At 39.3% G+C, this 23,436-nt stretch overlaps 1 protein-coding gene across 1 annotated transcript; it reads left to right on the plus strand.

Annotated features, from left to right (window-relative positions):
- The first annotated feature begins 19,530 nt into the window (after positions 1-19,530).
- LOC134670819 (lipase 3-like) lies at positions 19,531-21,779 on the plus strand. Its single transcript, XM_063528642.1, has one exon. It carries the CDS (start codon positions 19,550-19,552, stop codon positions 21,083-21,085), a length of 1,536 nt encoding a protein of 511 aa, XP_063384712.1. The 5' UTR covers positions 19,531-19,549; the 3' UTR covers positions 21,086-21,779.
- The last annotated feature ends 1,657 nt before the right edge of the window (positions 21,780-23,436 follow it).

The following is a 23,436-nucleotide window of genomic DNA, read 5'->3' on the forward strand; positions in this document are numbered from 1 at the left end:
GAAAAAATATGAAAACATATCGGGAGATTAGCCGTATAATAGAGTACAAAAAACAATATTTTGAACATCATCGGTTGAGCCATTTTTGAGTTTTCTTTAAAAAACCCTTAATAAAAGGTCGTAAGTGCCGCGTAAACACACACTTTTTGCGCGACATGCAGTTATCTAGAACATCAATAGAATTTAAGTACCATATTTTTAAAGTAAATACCTTCTTATTTAAAACAAAATTGTTAACTTTTCATTATCACAATTTGCCTCTCACTAATAATTACCTTTTTTTCCTAAATTAAGCGTCCTATATGCTTTTTATTTTAAAGATATTGTTAATACACGTTAGCACTCTTCAATAAAAGACAATTTTGTTCTTAAATCTCACTTTTTGAATATTTTATAAGCAATCGTTTTTACCCACCTAAATGAGTAAATACGGGTATTTATCGGGTGCTTTGAGTAAATATCGAGTAAATACTCAGTATTTACTCACCCCTACCCATCTCTACTGCCAACACAGGATGTAGCTGACCACTTTTGTTTTTTTGATGAATATTTGTACCACTTTTTTGCCATTTGCGCAAAATTTGCCAAGTTAAGCCACGGCCGACCAAGAGCAGTTGAAGCTGCTAAAAGTCAGCTACCCCTACAGAGTAGGATTTTTAAATTTTTTATCAGGTAGGGTTTCATGCAGTCGGCCATCGGACTATAAATCCATAAACATGGCGACATCATGTGCTATAAGTGTAGCAGTAAACGCAGTTACTCGACTTATAGTCGAATTAATGAGATATAACAGAAACTAGATCGTGTAAGCAAATTTTTACTTATTTTTATTAATATTTTTTTATTGAAATTTAAGAAAATAGGCGGCCCATGAATATATATGAACCAGTGCCTTTGGTTTTATCAATAAAGTATTTTTCGCGCTGGGTTTTACTGTATTACGTGTACTTACAGACAGTAAAAACTTATGTACACAATCACGGTAAAAATAAATGTCATGGATGACAGCAGCAAAAAATACTTAAGTACCTTTTTGTTTTATTAGACACGTGAAGACGATTAGGCCTCAAACTTAATCAAATAATTGAAATATAATCGCTTACCTGAGATCGTTTTTAGCACATATTAGTTGAATAAAAGCATTTACTGCACTCTTACACATTTAAAATGCCGAGTAAAAGCAATCCGGCTACCTTTACGAAACATTTTTGCTGAGAAAAAGCAGTGTGGCTGCTTTTATAGAACACTTTTACTGAGTAATAGTAAATTGCTAATGTTTATAGAACAAATAGTCGAGTAAAAGCACTATCGTTGCTATTAAAACACTAAAAGTGCTTTTATCCACTTTTACTCAACTCTTACAGCATCGATTTGCTTCTTATACAGCGCTTACTCGATTTTTATAACACTTTTAGTCTGTATAAGTGCGCCTTTTCGCGTTGAGTAAACGCTTACAGGACTTTTACTCGACTGTTTTTACACCGTTTATAGCACCATAAAGCGAAAATAAAAACGTGCTCTCAACTTTTATAGCACATAGATTTGCTAGTTGGGGCACGCTCTTACCGCTAGCCCACCAGCGCTTGCAACCTGATACAACCATAATGTTACAATATCTGGGAGACCGAGCTTTGCTCGAAAAACATGTAAAAACTCAAAAATGCGCGTTTGCACAGAGATAGCTAGAACTAGATCGATTTATTGCCTTCAAAGCCCCCATTAAGCAAATTTTATCGAAATCGTTAGAGCCGTTTCCGAGATCCCCGAAATATACACGGTGTAACATGAGTAAACCGAATAATTTTAACAGTATATTCCTGATCATATTTAGAGACAAAAATGTTCTATAAACTTTTTTGAAATTCGCCTAGTTTCAGAGATATTATTAATTTAAAAAAAAAACTACTTTTTATTGTTACATAGTGTAAAAGGCCTTTTTGATGGTAATGTTGCTGCTATGGGACGTAGTCTAAATATCCTTATTGATAGATGTCAAAAAGTGACAAGTAACACATTGCAAAAAGTTGGTTTTACGAAAAAAAAATGTAAAAATCAATTTTAAGTGACAAGTTTACCAATAACATTTATTTTTTATGTACAAATACATTCAAAATAATTTGGCCAAGCCCGAGATAGCTCGAGGCATTTAGTGTTCCGTACGGCTACCATCAGTTTGGCATTGACATAAACGATATCCTGAACGTAATTTACTTCCTATAGGTATATCTCTTTCGCACTAATATGTCAGCACGAGCGAGATGCATAGAAAGTAAATTACGTTCACGCCCACGGTAGCGTTTATGTCAATGCCAAACTGATGGTAGCCGTACAGTCAGCAGCAGATATACCTGAGCGGGCAAGGTGTCCAAGAAAACATATACACTTCAATCGTCACAAAAATAAGGACATCTAAGTTGTCATTTTAGCGTAGGCTTTCAGTTCGTCACATATATCTTAACTTCTGAGTTTTTTTTTAACACATACACCCTTATTTAATCACAATGACAATAACGGTTAGAAAGCCAGTGGTAACTAAGCACTCAAATTCAAGCTGCTGTCATTAATACCTACACGCACTGCCAATCAAGTACGTCAGCAGCCAGGGTGCCACCAGTTGCTAAGCAGTTATTATTTCAATGGTAACTAAGCATCAACATTTTATCAGTTTAACTTTAAAAAAAATACTGTAACAACTACGAATTGACACCTCCTTTCTTAAAGAAGTATATTATCATCAAGTGTCAAACTAAGACAATAAATAAGTAGGTTCTACGATAATGATCGGTTTTTTATTTTAACTGTCATAGGCCGCCGTTCTTCCAAACCGTAGAGCATATTATATGTTAATAATATATTTATTTAGCCCGCTTATTGTACTAAATATACTATAGTACTAAAATACGATGCTCCGAATCGATCAAAGAACGAAGGAAAAATAATAGAATTGAAACTTAACACGTTCACTGTCCCAATCTGACATGTAAACCTTATGGCTTTGTAATAGAGGCTAGCCGTGGCCGTGGCTGCCGTGCACGGGCAGTAAAGGTGTTAAGCATATCCAACTATGACTCCTCTCTTTATTTTGTTGGTTGGACTCATGATCCGGAAGAAGGGTGCCTCCTCTTCTATAGATGTACCTATGCGATAAAACCATCACTGCCATGCATATACCTACGTAATATGCTAAGTGTTGACCATAGGAATGACGAATTTTGTTTTTACAACTTAGCAGAGAGGATAGAGTATACGGAGGTATCTAGACACGCGGCAGCGTGTCAAGCCAAGTTCAAGCAAAGGAACTGGCTAGCCAGCGCCAAGTGTAATATTACACGAACCACTTGGTGCCACTTTTGACCCTTCTATAACTCAAAACATCTTTAACGTAAACACATAAAACTACGTGTGTTTAATTATATCCATAAGGACATCTAGAAGCCCAAATTTCATGAAGCTAGCTCAAACGGTTATAAAGATATGAAGGTCAAAAAGTCGTAAATTTTAAGACTGACTGACAGACCTATAGTACCTAAACCTAACCTACTTCCAGATGACCTAGAAGGATGAAATTTGGAATCCAGCTCAGTTAGTGTGTGAAAGCGTAGGAAAAAAATCTAAAAATTAAAAAAAGTTATAAAATAGGGGGGGTCCCCATACAAAAAAACCATGTTTTATTGTGACTGACATATAAGTACCTAAACCTAACCTACTTCTAGATGACCTAGAAGGATGAAATTTGGAATCCAGCTCAGTTATTGTGTGAAAGCGTAGGAAAAAATCTAAAAATAAAAAAAAGTTATAAAATAGGGGGGGTCCCCATACAAAAGAACCATTTTTTATTGTGACTGACATATAAGTACCTAAACCTAACCTACTTCCAGATGACCTAGAAGGATGAAATTTGGAATCCAGCTCGGTTATTCTATGTAAGCGTAGGAAAAAATCTAAAAACAAAAAAAAGTTAATAAATAGGGGGGATCCCCATACAAATTTCTTTTTTATTGTGACTAACATATAGTACCTAAACCTAACCTACTTCCAGATGACCTAGAAGGATGAAATTTGGAATCCAGCTCGGTAATTGTGTGTAAGCGTAGAAAAAATATAAAAATAAAAAAAGTTAAAAAATAGGGGAGGTCCCCATACAAAAAACCTGTAATACGCGCTAAGCAACCGGCCAACGGTGTGTCGTTGGCGGCGCGCGGCACCACATAATTAATACAAAGAACAGAAGTAAAAAACATGCAGCGGAAACACAAGAAAAAACATTAAATCTCAATACCTGCCTAGTTTTCTTTACAAAAAGTATTGATATCCCATCAAAAACATAAATGTAAAAAAGGAGAGCCAAGTTCTTCGGTTCGCCGCAAAAAGAATGGAGATCTAAATGAGTGCCAAGTTCTATGCAAAATCCAAATATGTATTTATAGGAACAAAATAACATTATAAACAAGTATTAAACTCTATTTCTTTGCTTTATTGGATACCTATAACAATTGCTGTTATTTTAAAAAAATGTGAGATCTTAAAGTAGGTTAGATTTGGCTTGGCCAGTTTTTATCAGAATTACAAAATATACATGTTGAATAACTTTATAAAATGACTGATGTAATGAAAACTGGCCAAGTCAAATCTAACCTACTTTAAGATCTCACATTTTTTTAAATAACAGCAATTGTTATAGGTATCCTATAAAGCAAAGAAATAGAGTTTAATACTTGTTTATAATGTTATTTTGTTCCTATAAATACATATTTGGATTTTGCATAGAACTTGGCACTCATTTAGATCTCCATTCTTTTTGCGGCGAACCGAAGAACTTGGCTCTCCTTTTTTACATTTATGTTTTTGATGGGATATACACATACAGTATGTATCAGAACGAAAGGCCAAGAAAGAGACCCATTAATGTTTAGGTCATACTGAGCAACTTTTACTATGGGACCAACCCCGAAACCCCGGAAAAAAATTTACTCTCCCATAGAAAATTTCAACATCAGACCAGCAAAATGTATGAACCTTCCAATTTTTTTTCCGCGTTTTGGGTGGTCCCATAGTAAAAGTGGTTCAGTATGACCTAAATATTAATGGGTCTCTTTCTTGGCCTTTCGTTCTGATATATACTGTATATCTTTGAACTTATTGTTAGTATAACCTAGCAGTAAACATCAAATGGCATTCCGCACAGGAGTATTCTAAGGAACGCCCACTGCGGTTTCAAACCTACAACGTCCTGTTAGATAGTCGTACATACGCTACATGTGACATACCTTCAAAAAACATATAAACGTATGCGAAATTAATATAAAACTACAAATTAATAATAGAAATGAAACCCAAAAAAAAGGCTGTAATCTCTAAGTGCGTCCGACTGAGATTTGAACCCGCGGTCTCTGCTTTGAAAAGCAAACGCCTTAGTAACAAGACCACAACGTGCCTTGACAATTGGCTCTAAATTCGGCTTCAGTTAGCTTTCGCTATGTGTCACTCATTCGTTTTGATGATTCTATTCAATAAAAGAAATAGTTTGCAGTAAGTTGACTGACAGGCCCCTGTCAATGGTTGAAGGGCAAAACGTGAGATAGATGTATGTGATGACAAGACTGTACTGCTTTCGATGATTGTCAAAACGCTTTACCTGAAATTAGCACAGCTATTATCATTCAATATACGACCATACATGTATGCTTGAAACGTCTATTTTTCCATATTGTTCAGATATATTTGACACGTTGACCGCTTAGATACCAGTGGTTTTTTGACAGCTAAGGTATCAATGATTTGTTGTAAGTGTATAAATTAATGAATAGCGACTGTTAAGATATTTGTGACATGTTAAGCGCTCACAAGTAAATGCTACCATGACAGTCAACAACTTTTTGACAGTTTAATCGTTTACCTCTCTTTGAGCACCTGGAGAGTATAGCGACTTCTGCTTCGAGCAACACGGAAGGGAGGCGGCATTCGCACTATTTCCCCTCTGCCGAGGTACAAGATTAGCGCGTCAATTTAATCTAGCGCGGGTAATAAAACTAGTTGCACTTGGATTTTTCACTAGACCGAGTCCAGACGCGCGCGTGAACACTGCTGCACAAAAATGCCTGTTTGCTCGGTTTTTTGTTATAAAAAGAGGTCGGGGACATCAAATTTACAAAAAGAAAGTGTTACATTTCACATGTAATATTTTTTTTTACATATCATACGTTAAATTACATTTAAATACAATTATTATATTTTAGTCTCAAGTAATTGTTGGATTTATCGATTTTGCTCGCTCAGTACAAATTGCGGATCGGTCGTGCGACAAATCCGACTTCTCATCTCTCAGAATACAATGACATACTTCAACGAAAATGTCTTAGTGTGCGTGTTGTATCACTCGTCCGTACACAAAAAGAGATCGAGGTTTGCAAGAGTTGTCTTTGACGTGTGTCATTTTCTATGTATTTGTGTCGTCATTACAGATTGGATTTTGTATGTAAGTGTGTGAGAAATGCGACTGTGTGTACCTTTCCCCCCGCGAAAAATGGCAGAAAGATTTGTACGGCGAGATATCGCTTGGGCCCCTCCCTTCCGACATGTCGGAAGCCAGTGTTGCTCGAAGGACTTCTGCTGCTGACTGTACCGCTCGCATCGTTACATTTTACAGAGGTTGTTTGCCTGTTTTTAGGATACCGTATTCAACTACACACACAGAATAATAGTACAAAGTGTCTAAGTGCGAAGACCGAAGGCCGAGCTTTAGCAAAATGTCATCGCTTTAGCACAGAGCAATAGTACAAGTGTCTAAATGCGAAAGCCGAAGGCCGAGCTCCGCGTAGGGCCGAAGGCCCGAAGCGTCCAGGATGTTAGTACTTAAACACAGAACAATAGTATAAGTATCTAAATGCGAAGGCCGAAGCCCGAGCTCCGCGTAGGGTCGAAGGCCCGAAGCGTCCAGCCAGGCTATCAGTTCTGTGTTTAACCACTGACATCTTGCAGGCTTCGGGCCTCCGGCCTTCCCATTTAGACACTTGTATTAATTACCTGTGTTTAGAACTGACCTCCTGGATGCTTCGGGCTTTCGGCCCAATGCGACTTCAGCCTTTGGATCTTGCGACTTAGACACTTGTACTTAAAAATACTTGGAAAAGTTACGGGAGGCGCGCGTCTGTCGGAGACGCTTCGGAGCTTCGAATCGCTCCTTCGGCCTTTGCATTTAGTTAGATTCTTGTACTATTGCTTTGTGTTTGAATACTGAAGTCGAGCATCTCGCGAATGCTTGATGTATTATAATAATTTAGAGTAAGGCCAAGCGCGCACCACGATTTATTGTCCTGCGATAATTTTGTCGCAGAAATGCAACGTATGTGTTTGTATGTTAGTGCGCATATGCGACAAAAAAATCGCTGCGATTTTAAAATTGTGATTTGTCACATTTTTCCGCGATTGTTCGCGACGCGATTGTCGCAAAGTGAATTGCAGCATGCGGAGTTGTATGGCCCCGCGCGCACTATGATAATAAAATCGCACCCCGGCCGGACCTCAGTCGGCATTTCGCTCTCCAAACCCCAACATCTCGGCACCTGCATCTCCAATGGAGTCTCAAAATGAGACGCTAGATATTGACCATTTAATTATGGAAATAGACGGGGATCACCTTTGTGTTATAAATGCTCAAAGTCATACAGCAATCGCAATAAAAGACACGTTTCATGACAAGCGACTGCTACGAAATCCATGTTGAGAATGAACAAATCGTCGAGTTTTTCATCGCAGTGCGCGCAGTGAATTTTCTGCGATATATTACAGCGCGATTCTAAAATCGTGTCGAAAAATTTAAATCGTGGTGCGCGCTTGGCCTATAATACCTTATATGTATACTCCTTCAATTTGAATTTAGAACTCATTACCTTAAATGTATACTCCTTCAATTTGAATTTAGAACTCATTATTTTTTTATGCCATATATATAGACTTTAATATTATTTAGAACTGCTAAAAAACAAGATCGGCTTACTTTAAATATTTCGTCAATTTTACCTTTGTTTCTAAAAACTGTGATATTTAACTGTCATATACTATTAATGTCTTCCAAAATTATTTTCTCGTAACAGGACTGAGGGGCTACCGCGAAAACCGAAATTCGCAATTTGCGGGGATCTTTATCTTTTACTCCAATGAAGCCGTAATTAGAGTGACAAAGAAAAATGCTCGCAATTTGCGAACTTCTATTTTCGCGGTTATAGCCCTGAATCTTGTTGCTCACCGATCCGTTCAAAAATATACATAAGTACTGAATATAATTAATAGATATTATAATTATACAATTAATACAGAAATGTAATGGTACTTAATGAAAAGGAATATTGTGTATATTGTTTCGACGAATCAGATACTCTCAATAAAATCTATACATGAGGCCAAAGCTGTTCATAAATATTAAATGACTTTATTATCTCTATACGCCTTACTAACTCTATCTGTCATATTGTGGAAAAAAAAAAACACAACGACAGTCAAGAACGGAATTCTTAATTTGAATTTTTCACATTTTTGAGATGCCTAGTCCATTGGTTGGAAAGCCCGTTCGAAATTGAAACTTATTTGCAATATAATAAGGTCGTATTTTGTAGATGTCTCTCATACTTATAGTAGGCTATTGAGATAAAATTAAATATCCCACAAAAATAAGCAAGCAGGATTAAACTTTGTGTCAAAGACATAAGTCATAAATTTCAATGCCAAAGTTTTAACTAAGGATGTTTCTCGCCTAATATGAATTGACCAGTGTAAGCATCAGTTAGCTAGCCCTAAGCAACCAAAGGTCAAGCTGCAGTTGAAAAACTAATAAAGATAAAGTTAAGCTGATAATTTTCCCGCCGTCTCCATGCTTCTTTAAGTTGGGTATTGACTGGTCAGCTGCCTGTTAGCTATAGTTTTCGTGAAAATCGCCAGGACAGAGGTGAAAATTTTTGTATGAAAACTTGCAACTTTAAATGCATTTTTTGACGAAACTATTGCAGTCTAAAATGAAGTCAAAATCAGTCCATCGACTCAATTTTTTGCAAGCTTTCTAATGGTACCCCACACGATTCTTACAAATGAAAAAAGTTTCAGCCTACCCCTCTCAACCCCCTAAATTTCCCCCTTTAATAAGAAATAAGCAGTTTTGACTTATTTACAATATGAGTGGTGGTAATTGCTATAACTGTTCCAAATTTTAGGTATTTATGTCAAACGGTCTCTGAGAAAAACGTATTTTACTGATTTGCAAGACCGAAGTGATCCCATAAGTGTTCCGTAAACAAAGTTTTGTACGGAACACTAAAAACGAATAAACAAAACAAAAAAAAAATTTTTTTGGCGAAATTGACCTAAACTCATATTACATTTTTTACTTCTTTTGACCTCAGAAATGCGTGGTTAAAATTATTCGGTTTCATCATGATACACCGTGTATAAATAAACAAGAATTGCTCGTTTAAAGGTACTGGATAGATTAAGTAGGCAAGTATGTGTCTCTTTTTAAGTGGCACCCCTCACTAGTGTTTTTGAGCATCGGCGTCTAGTCAGCGCTATGGAAAATGGCGTCGCTGCGCAGTTGCGCCAACGCTGCGTCAAGCAGCAGGCAGAGTTGACTATAATAGACGCCAAACGATCGTTCCGATAGGGTAATAAACCGAGCTGTCAACAAGGATGCGGCTAAAGTCGATATTGCTTATCGATGAATTACGCTTGCTCGATGAAACAGTATTATACATCTGCATTTATTATATGTAGTACCAAAGCTTCATTAATATTTTAGAACCATCTGGTAATAAATTTACAAGATGACAGTGATACCGACAGTTCCGACGACGAAAACTATGTAAATTAAGTTTATTGTTTAAGTTTTTCTTTTTTACGGTATTTATTACAAAGTTATAAATTATTAGCATATTTTTTTAATACAATGTGTTAAAAACTAACATAACCAATTATTATTGTTATATATGTGGATAGACCTGTAGTATGGACTTTTTAAACATCTCAATTTTGGGTTCCGGTAAGGCTAAATCATGATTTCGGCGAGGATTTGTATTAGATTCATAGAGGTTAATATTTTTACGTACAAATTTGGCTGTTTCTAGTATATATAATGAAGGGAAGGTTACGAAGTCGGATGAAATGTGGTTTACAGCTAGAGGGTATTTTGATATTAACTATGATGCGTATACACTTTTTTTGCATAATAAATGCGTCATGTGCATCAACGCTGTGTCTCCAAAGAAGAACGCCATAACTTAATAACGAGTGAGCATACGCGTAATAGGCTGACAGAGCACATTGCTCATCGGTGTTTACTTTTAGATTATATAAGGCAAACACAAAGGAAGATAATTTGTTTTTAATTCGCGCAACATGTCGTTTCCAATCCAAATGAGTATCAATTATGAAGCCTAATAATGTAAAGTCTGATACTTCTTCTACATTTAGTTCTCCGGATGTCGAACTTATATCTATGGGCTGTTTTTGATGAGGTCTGAATTGGATAGCTTTCGTTTTCATATTATTAATTTCCAGATTGTGGTGTTGCAACCAATCAACTATTGTTCTATATGTTTCGGTGATGAGAGTATTAGCGTCTTTGCTTGTAGGGCATTTAAACAGGAGGGATACATCGTCAGCGAACATAATGCATGTGTTCTGTTATTTTTGGTAGATCATTTATATAAATTAAAAAAGTAATGGAATGGAATTGTTTATGGTTCGGAGGGTAGATTTAAATGTCTGCATCTGATGTAGTTGGCTATTGTAATGGTCTATTTGTACATATTGTTTTCTGTCCTGTAAATATGATTTTAGCCAAGCATGAACTGGGCCACGGATTCCTATATTGTATAATTTCTGGAGTAGTATGGGATGTGAAACTCTATCATAAGCTTTAGACACGTCCAATAACAATCCGACCCCGTATGTTTTATCTCTGATGTGTTCCAATATTGTTTGTATGTAAGTGTATACTGCAAGAGTGGTTAAATTATTTTTCTCCAATATGCTCGGAAATGTTCACCTTACTGTAGCAAAAATAGTACGGGAAGTTCTTCGTTAATGTCAAACTCTAACTAAAAAACATCAAACTATCGCTGTCCTGTTCTAGCGGACGGGAAGTAAAAAAACACTACAGTGATAACTTATTACTGTAGTGTTTTTTACTTTTTAATAATAAAAAACGCAAACAGCCAATTATTATTGCCGCGAGCCGCTTCTACACGACCCGATCAACTATCATTTCACGTGTATGATCGTGCGAATACTGCTTAATAAAATCAAAGATTATTTTTATATTTTTTTTAAATCTCATCCGTGTTCATAAAGCTTACATAGTTTGTCAAAGGACTTTCTCATTTCAAACATAGACAAAGAGAATCATACTGTTACCGACGCCCGGTAACACAATACATTACCTTGTAGTATTTTTAATTACTTGTAATATATTTTTATCATTCTCAAATAAGACCACACTTTTTCCATATTGACATGTTTATTTACACTCTGCCATGACAACGTCAAATATAATTTTATACATAGGTAAGGCATGTAAAAAGGTAAGTAGTGTAGGTTTTGAAAAGGAGTCCGCAACATATTCCCCCGGGAATGCGCGACTAAGCGCATTCAGCATCAGTCAGGAGGCGGACAATCTTCACAGCGGGGCGCCGCAGCACTCCCCCGGCAGTGCGGACGTCGGCGACTCGAACGCGTCCATCAGCACCTGTGAACACTTTAACTATTATGCCCTTCGGCCAGATGTTGCGTGGTAATCCGGGGTCGACGATAACAACCACATCGCCTTCTTTTAGGTTCGGTCGCTCGCGGACATGCGATCTCGGTAATAATGTCGGCAGGTATTCGCGAACCCAACGATTCCAGAAGACATCGCACAGTCTTTGAGCCTTTCGCCATTGTTTTCGTGTAATCAGATCATTGTCAGTGAAAGTTCCAAAATGCGGCATGTTGTTTCGTCCTGTAAGGAGTAAATGGTTCGGTGTTATAGCTTCACGGTCATCTGGATGCACCGAAACATGTGTTAGAGGGCGGGAGTTCACTGTCCATTCCGCTTCAGTCAGCACAGTTCTCAAGACTTCTTCTGTTGGGAATTGTTCTCTAAGGGTTGTACTCAGTGCGCTCTTAACAGAACGAATTAGCCTTTCCCAACTGCCTCCCATATGGGGCGAAGCGGGTGGTATAAAGCTCCAATCAATGCCTTTATTGATGAGGAAATCCCTAATCAATCCTTGATCGATTGCCTTGATAGACCTTTTGATTTCAGTGTCCGCTCCATGGAAATTAGTGCCGTGGTCCGAGTAAATAACCATTGGCGATCCTCTGCGGGCTATCATCCTGCGCAAAGCGAGTATAACAGAGTCAGCAGATAGTGATGTAGCCAACTCGATGTGTACAGCTCTACTTGTCATACACGTAAACAGAGCACCATATCGCTTCTCGTGTCTTCTCCCTATAGTCACCATCATGGGTCCAAAATAGTCTAAGCCACAGTGGCTGAACGGTGGGTGATGGTGTGCAAGTCTTGCTGGTGGTAAATCTCCAAGCGGAAGGCGTACCGGCTGGGCTTTGCGTATTCGGCATAGTTGACAAGACTTGGCAGTGTTCCTCACTGTAGAGCGCAAGTTGAGGATCCAAAACATCTGGCGTAAGGAGTTGACAACAGTCTCATTATTTCCGTGGTTGGCTCGTTCGTGGTGATGCAAGATAAGTAATTTCACGTATGGATGTTTGCCGTCCAATATAATGGGCTGAGTGAGGTTCCGATCTACTTCGCTCACAGCGCTGGCTCTCCCCCGCAATCTCAATACCCCATGATCGTCTATGAATGACCACAAGTCACGTAGGCGACTGTTCTTGTCGCATGGTCTATTATTTCTGAGGTCTTCCAATTCTAGCGGAAAACTTTGATTTTGAGATTGCTTGATCCATGCCTCTTCCGCCTTTTCGAGATGTTGTAATTTAAGGCCAGTACGTTCCTTTTTTTGAGTAATCTCCAGAAATGTGAAAACGTATGCTGTGCTTCTGATGAGTCTGAGCCATTTGGAGAATCTGCTGATGTCAGGTAAACATGTTGTGTGTGCGTACACTGGCAGGACATTGTGAGTTGGCTTCTTAACCTCCAGTAGGTTTAGTGGCACTGGCTTGGTGTCTCCGCGCTGAGCCGGCCACGTTTCAGGTTGCTGATATAAGAAAGACGGGCCTTTGAACCATCGGTGATCGGAATTCAAATCTTCTATATCTCTGGTGGCGTCGTCTGCTACATTTTGTGACGTCGATAGCCACCTCCACTCTTCAGTGCTCGTATGTTCTGCAATTTCACCCAACCTATTTGAAACAAAGGTTTTGAAGTTTCTCGGGTCTCCCTTAATCCATGAGATTACGGCTGAAGAATCAGTCCAAAAATACCTTTTAGCTGGTTTGATTGTGTCGTGATCTTTCTCGATCGTAGAAGCAAGTCGCGTCGCGAGAACAGCAGCTTGAAGTTCAAGCCTGGGGATAGACACTGGTTTCAGTGGGGTCACGCGGGATTTACTGGTGACGAGCGCAACCCATATCTTTCCATCTTCTCGTACGAAACGCCAGTACGCCACTGATGCGTATGCTTTCTCACTGGCGTCGCAAAATATATGTAATTCGATGGCGCATTTAGTAGGCTCCGGTGCGTAGTGTCGCGGAACTCTACATGCACAGGCATTAATAAGGCGAGCAATCCAACGCTTCCAAACAAGATGATCGGTTTCTTGCACATTTTGATCCCAATCTATTCCTGATCGCCATATCTGCTGAAGAAGGATCTTTCCTTGTATGACGATAGGCGTCAAAAGACCGAGTGGGTCAAACACACTCATCACAACCTTTAGCGCTTCTCGCTTCGTCGGTTTCCGTGTGTGGTCGATAATTTCTGCAGGCAATTTTGACAGGTTTAAATTAAATCCAAAAGTATCTTCGAACGGGTTCCATCTCAGTCCAAGAATTTTGACATTTACGTTGAAGTCAAGGTTTACCCCACCTGAGCCTCTTTTACTCTCTTCGATGTCTAGCATGACGTTTTCGTTGTTGGACACCCATTGTGTTAGAGTAAACCCCCCTTCCATGTTTATGTGCGCAACTTCCTTAGCGATTCTACGAGCTGTTTCTTCGGAATGGAAACTGTGCAGATAGTCATCCATGTAAAATCGGGTCTTTATCGCGTCGACAGCCTCCGGGTATTTCTCAGTAAAATCCTCTGCGTTTCTGTTTTTAATATATATTGCAGTTGCCGGTGAAGAAGTTGCTCCAAAAATAACTGATTTCATTTCGAATTCCTTCATTGGCCCTTTTCTGTCAAATTCTCTCCAAAGAAAGCGTTGGGCGGGGCGGTCCTCTGGTCTTATGCGGATCTGAAGAAACATTTCTTTTATATCTGCAGACACGGCTATTTCACCCTCTCTGAATTTGAAAATGACTGCTAACAGTGAGAGTAGCAAGTCGGGACCGGTGAGTAGTTTGTCATTCAGGGACACGCCTTGCACCTTGCTAGCAGCATCGTGGACAATTCTAAGCTTCCCCGGTTTATTGATGTTAGTTACGCCAAAATGAGGAAGATACCACTTCTTTGGGGACTGTATTGGTTCACAAGGTCCAGCATACCCACTGTTCAAAAAGTTGTCCATATTTTCTTTGTATTTTTGACCATACATTGAGTCTCTGTCCATTTTCTTTTCTATAGATTGCAATCTCTTCGAGGCGTGGGAAAAGCTCTTGGGCATTACAGGGTTATCCTCTCTCCACAAAAGACCTACTTCCCATCTTTTACCATTTTCTACCCTTCTTGCTGTGTTTTGTAGAATTGCTATAGCTCTTTCATCCTCTTGAGTCAACTTCAGCTTATTCGTGACTCCTAGAGAGTCAATTTTGAAGTAGTCTTCTATCAATCGATGCAGATCCTCGTCAGTATGTCCTACAAAGTGTACGGCGTTGGTGTGCGAATGGGAAAATCCGTGCACCACCCACCCAAGTGGAGTCAGGGTGGCTAGTGGTTCGGTCCTCTTTCCTTTTCGAACCTCCTTGGTAATGGTCGCTTGCCAATTGTCTAGGCCGATCAAGAGCTCTGGGACTCCATGCTCGTAGCATAGGCCAGTCTTGGGTAGATCCTGTAGGTGCTCGTATTTGTCGATATTGGCAACAGTCTGTGGGGAAATCGGCAATCTTTCTATGGTTCGAACGTCGTATAATTTCAGTTTCACGTCGGAGGGCCCAGTAATTTCTACGTCGAGACGTTCAGATCCACGATGATCGGAGGTGGTATTCACACCAGACAGGCTCAATGGTTCGGCGATCCCTTTTAGGCCAATTTCATTCGCGAGGTCTTGCTTTAGAAGCGTGAGCGTACTTCCTCCATCCAGAAAGGCGTACGTAAATTTTGACTTGACTGGCCCATGGATTTGAACAGGTATGATCTTTAATAAAACTTGAGATCTGGTTGTTCTGCTGCAAGCCGTCGTTTCTTGAGGTGGTTTCTCGCTTTCTACCGCCGCGGTCGGTTGAGGGCTTGAGGTTGATGGATGTACGCAAGCTGATACTTCGGGTTGACGAGGAACCGGAGAATGAAGCAGTCTATTATGAGACATGCGGCATCCCTCTATGCCACACGAGCGGGCTCGGCAGCTCTCTCTATGATGTCTGGATCGTAGGCACTTAAAGCACACCTTGGCCTCTTTCGCCCAATCCCATCGATCGTCAATTGACAGGCGGAGAAAGTTTTCACAATTCTTGAGAAGGTGAGTTTTCGAATTACAATATAGGCACAATGTTTCAAGGGGACCTTTGGGCTGATTCGAAGCATAGCAGGGTTCGGGTTCAGGATCAGAATCGCTATCTTCAGACATAGCGTAATGGGTCTTGTGCTGCTGTAACGGTTTTATTGCGGTGCGAGTGGTCTCGTGCATCCAGTACTTTGACGTAGTTTGGGCTTCCTTCTTCAAGAATTCTGATAGCTTAACAAGTTCAGGTTCGTGATCGTGTTCATGTTCTGAAGCATATGAAAGCCAGCGCGTCTTGAGGTGGGGCATCTTCTGTTTTAGAGTCCGTAAAAGCTCCATATTGTGTAGGTGTTCGGGCTTTTTAAGGGCTTTGATAGTTGACACGCAATTCCGAACCTTGCAGGCAAACTTGCTGAGCTGCTCTGTGTTGTCGACACCCGGTAACACAATACATTACCTTGTAGTATTTTTAATTACTTGTAATATATTTTTATCATTCTCAAATAAGATCACACTTTTTCCATATTGACATGTTTATTTACACTCTGCCATGACAACGTCAAATATAATTTTATACATAGGTAAGGCATGTAAAAAGGTAAGTAGTGTAGGTTTTGAAAAGGAGTCCGCAACACATACTATATTTGTCTTACACTAGTACTAGCACCCAAAAGAAAAGGATGGGTGTAGTTTTCCTGGTTCTTACTGACTGAAAAGTTGGTTTGACAAACTATATTGCGCAATTATATTGAATGAACGAATATTGAATGGTACTGAATGGCAAAATAAGTTTGTGCCTTTAACTTTTAAAAATTAATTAAAGAGGGAAATTGTTTTTGACATTTTGGATGTGAAGGTTTGATTTGAGTGATGCTTGATGCTTAAATAATAATTATTTTAGCTTATTTCCTCGCATGTTTGGAGAAAAGCACTATATATGCCTCGGCAGGAATAGCAATTCGTGGATTCGTCTTCTTTGTCTGACTCCGCTCCGCGTCGTCCGACAAAATCGAAACTCATCCACGAATTGCCCTTTCCCGGCCTCTGCAATAATGTACTATTTCTGAAATCCAAACTGGTTTTTGTCTAAGAGTTTATATTTTTCTAAGTAGTTATAAATACGATTGGTTATACATTTTTCAAAAAATTTTGAAATTGTAGGGAGTAAAGCGATGGGTCTGTACTGATTAGGATCATCTTTTTTACCGTTTTTCTTTACAAGGGGTCTAAATTTCGCTATTTTAAATTTTTCTGGGAAACAACATTCACGGAAGGATTGGTTGATTAACTTAGTTATTGGTGGGGTTAGTTCATCTGCGCATGTTATATTATATTGCGCTTATTCGATCGATAGAGAACAAGATAACGAAATTACGATTTACCACCTGTAAACAAACCGCCTTGATGCATGAATGTCATAGTAAAACTTGTTAAAAAACTGGTTAAGGCGTATTATGTATAAGTTACTCTATGGTTTACTAAACAAATGTGCTGCACTCTGGCGGCAGAACATTGCAGTAATACTCCCTTATTTCACCCTCCAGGCCCCTGTTTCATCAACGTGACAGGTGCGACGAATTGTAAAATCACTGTTGCTGACGTCACAGGCATCCATGAACTACGGTTGCCGCTTACCATCGGGCGGGCCGTATTCCTGTTTGCCACCATCATTGTATTAATACGGCCCGCACGATGGTAAGTGGTAATCGTACCCCATGGATGCCTGTGACGTCAGCAATAGTGATTTTACAATTCGTCGCACCTGTCACCGATGTGAAATTGGGGCCAGGTTGGCAATCATTTTATCCACCTTGTTAACTTGACCACTTTTACCAGTTACATGTTTAGTTCAACCTAAGGGGTCATCCATTAATTAGGTACATCACACGTTTAGGGGGTCAAGAAAATGTGACATATTGTGACATGGGGGAGGGGGGAGACACAAACTTTGTGACGTCACTTTAACTTCATCAGTAACCGGAAAATTATTTAAATTATTTTATTCGCTGTACATTTAAATAACAAGTTTTTAAAACGATAATCGTTTTTATTCGTTTAATTTTCTTTCCTAAGCACTCTAAGCAGTTTTGGGTTACAACAATAATATTTATATCGTCAAATATATTTTGATAAAATATTAATAATACTTAGGTAGTTACATAATTCCATTTGGCGATTTCGTAGAAAAAATGTGACGTCACACTAGGGGGGAGGGGTTGGCCAAATGTGACCAAGTGTGACAATGAGGGGGGAGGGGTCAAAAAACCTAGAAATTCGTGTGACGTAATTAATGGATGACCCCTAATAAACCAGCCAACTATATTCAAATTTGCCACTAATAATTCGGTGGCCATACTATACAATTCCTTGCTCATTCGTTTCCAGTCTTAGATAAAATTTTAAGAACTATCTATATTAATATCATATCATATCCTGAACATCAGAATTCATTACCAAATATTTATCTATGCATATGCACCGACCTTGATCCAATTAAATGATCTTGTTTAAGAATATATCAAGAATATTACTAATATTCTTATTATTCTCTTTATTCATCATTCTTCTTAGGCTAGGGTTTTTATAATATGAATATAAAAGTAAAATATAAAAACACTTACAAAAAATATAAAATACATATAAACACATTATAAAAAACCTAACCTAGGGTGCCGCCGGCAGCGGGGCAGGGTCCAAGCTGCCGGTGGTCAGGGCCGCAGAGTGAGGAATCGACGTACTATACGCGCCGTGTCCAAAATTACCGCCTTCTGCATCTGACCCTTGATCCAACCACCCAGCGAGAGTCTCTCTAGGTGTTGGTCGAGACTCTTCGCTATGAGACCGTTCGCTGACACGACTTTAGGAACAATGATCGTCGAGTCAACATCCCACATGGCGGTTATCTCGTGAGCTAAGTCTAGGTACTTGCTGGACTTGTCCTTCTCGGCCTTCACGAGATTCTCATCATGGGGGATGGTGGTCGTCGACGAGCACGGTCCGGCGCTGCGATCGATCTATTCTTATTATTATTAGTAATATTCTATATGATACAGCCGAAGTTACTCATTTTAATGAATTTTAAACGGTATTGTCGGCACATTTTCCTTGTTTTTGAAAATACTGGTAATGCATTAAAAATACCGGTATTGAAAAATGCGTTTTCACAGGTACGTACATCCCGGTATTCGAAGCCCTACTTTCCATACATAAAAATTTAGCGAACTTTAACGATACGAACAGTTTGGTGCAACCGACCCTTATACAGATAACGACTAATGGGTGTTGGTCAGTAAAATATGTTGCTTTGCTGTACAATGTCGATGATAACAATTTTACGATATGTGCGTTATTTGTGGCGTTTTCAACCAAACGGGTACCTACTTATTGTCGGTGGTCAATAAGGCGCCATTTCCATAAAGCTTTAAAATTAAATCGACAACCGACAATGTGGTACCTTTTACTTATTCTGACTGCGACTTAAACGACTGCTTGTCGACCTTGAAATTTTCAATGGCAAGAACATCGAGTGGCATTAAGACCGGTTTCGTACACCTTTGCTCCGACGGCTTATTAGTAATTATAAGCAGTTCCAATTTATACATTGTTTTACTACGCTTCATTATATAAAATATAAACGAATTCGCGTACGTCAGCTCCCTGAAGTGTTATATGAATCATCGTGTTTACAAACTCGGGTTCACTGCTTCCTTGACCCCGCTCTACAATAAATTACGTCCACTCGGCATCAATAGTTTCAGTGTTGAACACACACGCGCGGCGTCATGAGGCTCCCGCTTTTATTTTTGTTTACAATCGTTCTTATACAATACGGTGATTGCCGGATCGCGTGGTGGTCAAATTTCGTCGACATGTGGAACGAAAAAACAACACAGATGAAGAATTATGTGCAGGACAAAGGACGCAGTTTCGTAAATTACTTTGAAGGTGTACAAAATAAAGTGACTTCTTATTTTAAACCTTCGCGTTCGGCTTCCGGAAGGAAATTGGACGTGACAACCACAACAGAAGAATATATTAATGGCAGGTTTGAAATTTACTTAAATGAAGCGGATATTTCTGACTCTGAGTTGTTTGAAGTTATTGCTCCACCTGTTATTCAATATAATTGCACGTCCGATGATCCAATGATTCATATGACGACGCCTCAATTAATAGCTCTTCATGGATACCCCGCCGAGTCCCATATGGTCATTACTGCCGATGGATACATCCTCACGGTGCACAGAATTCCTCATGCCAAAGTGGGTAATGGGAGCAAAAGTATTGAAATTCCTCGAAAGACTGTTCTTTTGCATCACGGTTTACTCGGCAGCTCTGCAGACTGGATAATTGCGGGCCCGGAAAAAGGTCTGGCATATATTTTGTCTAACGCCGGTTATGATGTTTGGATGGCGAATGTCAGAGGGAACACATATTCGAGAGCTCATATAACTTTAAATTCGGAATGCCGGGCTTTTTGGAACTTCACATTCCACGAGGTCAGTCAACACGACTTGCCAGCTGTGATCGATTATATAATGGAGACCAAAGGATGGGACGCCAAGCTCAATTATATTGGACATTCAATGGGCACGTCAGTTTTATTCGCTCTGCTGTCAACTAAAACCCATTACAATAAAGTTTTAAGAGCAGGCTACGCACTTGCGCCTGTAGCTTACATGACGGAGATTAGAAGTCCGATAAGAATGCTGGCCAGATTCGCCGATGACATTGACTATTTACTCAGTCTTCTTGGCCAGAATGAGTTTCTGCCGCAGAACTCTGTCTTGCGATGGCTGTCGAAGCACGCTTGCGAAATAAATCACTTCGAAGAAGCTATTTGTGAAAATACCTTGTTTATGCTTTGCGGGCATGATGAAAAGCAATTCAACAGGACGCTGTTGCCTCTCATTTTGGGCCACGTACCAGCAGGCGCTTCAACGAAGACTCTTGTCCACTACGCCCAAGAGATTCGCAACAAAGGCCAATTCCAAATGTTTGACTTCGGCCACGACGGAAATAAGAGACAGTACGGGACTCCAACGCCTCCTCAGTATCCTCTTGAGAAGATCACTTTGCCAATCGCCCTGCTAGGTGCGCAGAACGATTGGCTGGCCAGCACCGTTGATGTCACAAGTCTATATAACCAACTACCTAACCCCATTGAGAACTATGTAGTGCCTTTGAAAGAGTTCAATCATGTCGATTTTCTGTGGGCAATAGATGCGCCTAAACTAGTGTACAACAAGTTATTAGACCTCTTAGAAAAAGGAGGTAATAAATATCCTGACGTAGACGTAGAAATCATAATGGACTAGACAAAACAATTCAAAATCGCTCTCCTTCTTGACGCGACTGGCAAATCATATTACTTTTTGGCAACCGGGTTTTTTAACCTAATTAACCCCCGCTGAATCCGAATTTGCCGGTTGCCCGATCGAAATCTTGAGCGGAAGTGAGATATTTGATATTAAAGGTCCCTTTTTTAGTTTTTCGTAAATAACTCTTGAACGGTAGCGCATAGCAAAAAATATTCTATTACATAAGCAATCTGCATTTAATTGCCTACAAGAAAGATTCAGTACAATTTTTCGCTAGGATCAATATTCAAAGAGATATTACCGCGGGAAATTTAATTATAATCACTTCTAAGGTCCTAAGGTAAGGGACCTTTAATATCAAATATCTCACTTCCGGTCAAGAATTCGATTAAGCAACCGGCAAATTGGGATTCAGCGGGGTCCAATTAGGTTAAAAAACCTGGTTGCCATAAAGTAATATGATTTGCCAGTCGCATCAAGAAGGAGAGCGATTTTGATTTTTTTGTAACTACTTAATGAAGTTGATACGGTTAGCTTTTATTTGGTCCGCGCATTTGTAGACAAATTTTAGATAAGAGTTGATAAAATTTGCTTTAGTGAAGGGAAGTGAGATAACTTTATATTTTAAAATGAATGTGAGATTAGCTGTAATATTATGCTTAGTAATAAAGTACATATTATCTTTCTACAAGTATTTTGTTTAAATTATTATAATTATATTTAACCTACTGGGTGATCGTTCGCAAAATTTTACAAGGATTTCGTAGTTAGTCATATAGTAAACGTTGCTCTGTAACACCTATATAGGTATACATATAATATATCCACCACATAAAATTATGGCTAAGAGTTTATAAATGATTGCTCAGGCGCCATTTATTTATTACGCAAGACGTTTTTTGCCAGTTTTTAACCCCCTTTCCACCCCTAAGTCATCATCAATCTTCCTCACGTAACCCGGTTTTTTGCCACTGCTCATAGGAGCCTGATGGGGTCCGTTTGGCAACTAATTCCGAGAATTAGCGTAAGCACTACTTTTTACTAAAGCGACTGCCATCTGATCTTACAACCCAGACGGAAAACTAGGCCTGCTTGGGATTAGTCCGGTTTCCTCGCGATGTTTTCCTTTACCGAAAAGCGACTGGTAAATAATAGGTAGGTAAATGATATTTTGTACCTACATAAATTCTGGGGTTTGAACTCGCGACCTCCGGATTGAATGTCTCACGCTCTTACCGCTAGGCCACCAGCCTCCCACCCCTAGGTAGGTATGTGAAAAAAGCCCACCTCCCCCTTATGTTACGTAAGACTCTTAAGGAAAAATTAATTCACGTTTGGTTTGTTTACCTCAAGTAAACAAACCAATCGTGAATTTTTGGAACGTTTATTTGTAAACAAGTACATACTTACAAAGGTACTGGATAGCTTGTCTAATCTGTGGAATTATTATTTTTAAGGTCATCAACTCATCATTTCATATAAATTAAAACAAAAATCGCATGTTTGTGATCTTACGTAAGAACTACAAAAACCCCCTTAGCAAGAAAAAATATGACATGTTCGACCCCCCTGCCCCCCAAATCGTCTTACGTAATAAATGAACGGCGCATAAGACCGATAAGATCAGCGGTTGTTTATGCCGCCTCTAGTTTTAGCATATTGTTTATACGGTATTGTTTTGTTTATCGTTGGTACAAAGCGTATTTGATTTGATTGTTCATCGCATTTTATTCGCCAGCTGCATTACGCAATATTTCAGCCGAACAGGCATGAAAACCATATCTATTGCGTGTGCGTGACGTATGCGCGTGTGCGTGCGCTAAAATATTGGAGCGGTGTGCCGTCTCTCATAAGGATCTGTATACTACAATGCCGCACGCGCACGTGCACGTCACGTACACGCAGCCGGTGTGCACAGGCCTTTAGACCAAGCTAAGTTTCGGAAGCCAAAGATTTCCTTTGGATCGCTGAGCCAAAATAGTTGTAAGTTAGCAACTATTTTGATAGTCCAGACACATTCAAGTGACCCATTTACGTATTCCACCTGTCCAATGTGTATTTTGTCTCACATTTTGCTTAACAAGGGGTTGAGACACAATGACATTGAACAGATGGAATACCTATAGTAGGAGATCCCCCATATATGGGACCTTCACCGATTTGTCTGACGAACGAAATAAGTTTCAATGGAAAGTATACAACTTGTACAACATAAATCAACTGGGTTGCCTATCTTTTTCCGGTCACTATTATGTGGTTGCCGTGTTTAAAGAGGTGATTTTATATCAATAATTGCACTCATCTGTCTGACGCTTGAATTATACATCAAAATGATGGTAATTTTATTG

The sequence above is a fragment of the Cydia fagiglandana genome, chromosome 14 (assembly GCF_963556715.1).
Source record: "Cydia fagiglandana chromosome 14, ilCydFagi1.1, whole genome shotgun sequence".
Taxonomy (NCBI): Eukaryota; Metazoa; Arthropoda; class Insecta; order Lepidoptera; family Tortricidae; genus Cydia; species Cydia fagiglandana.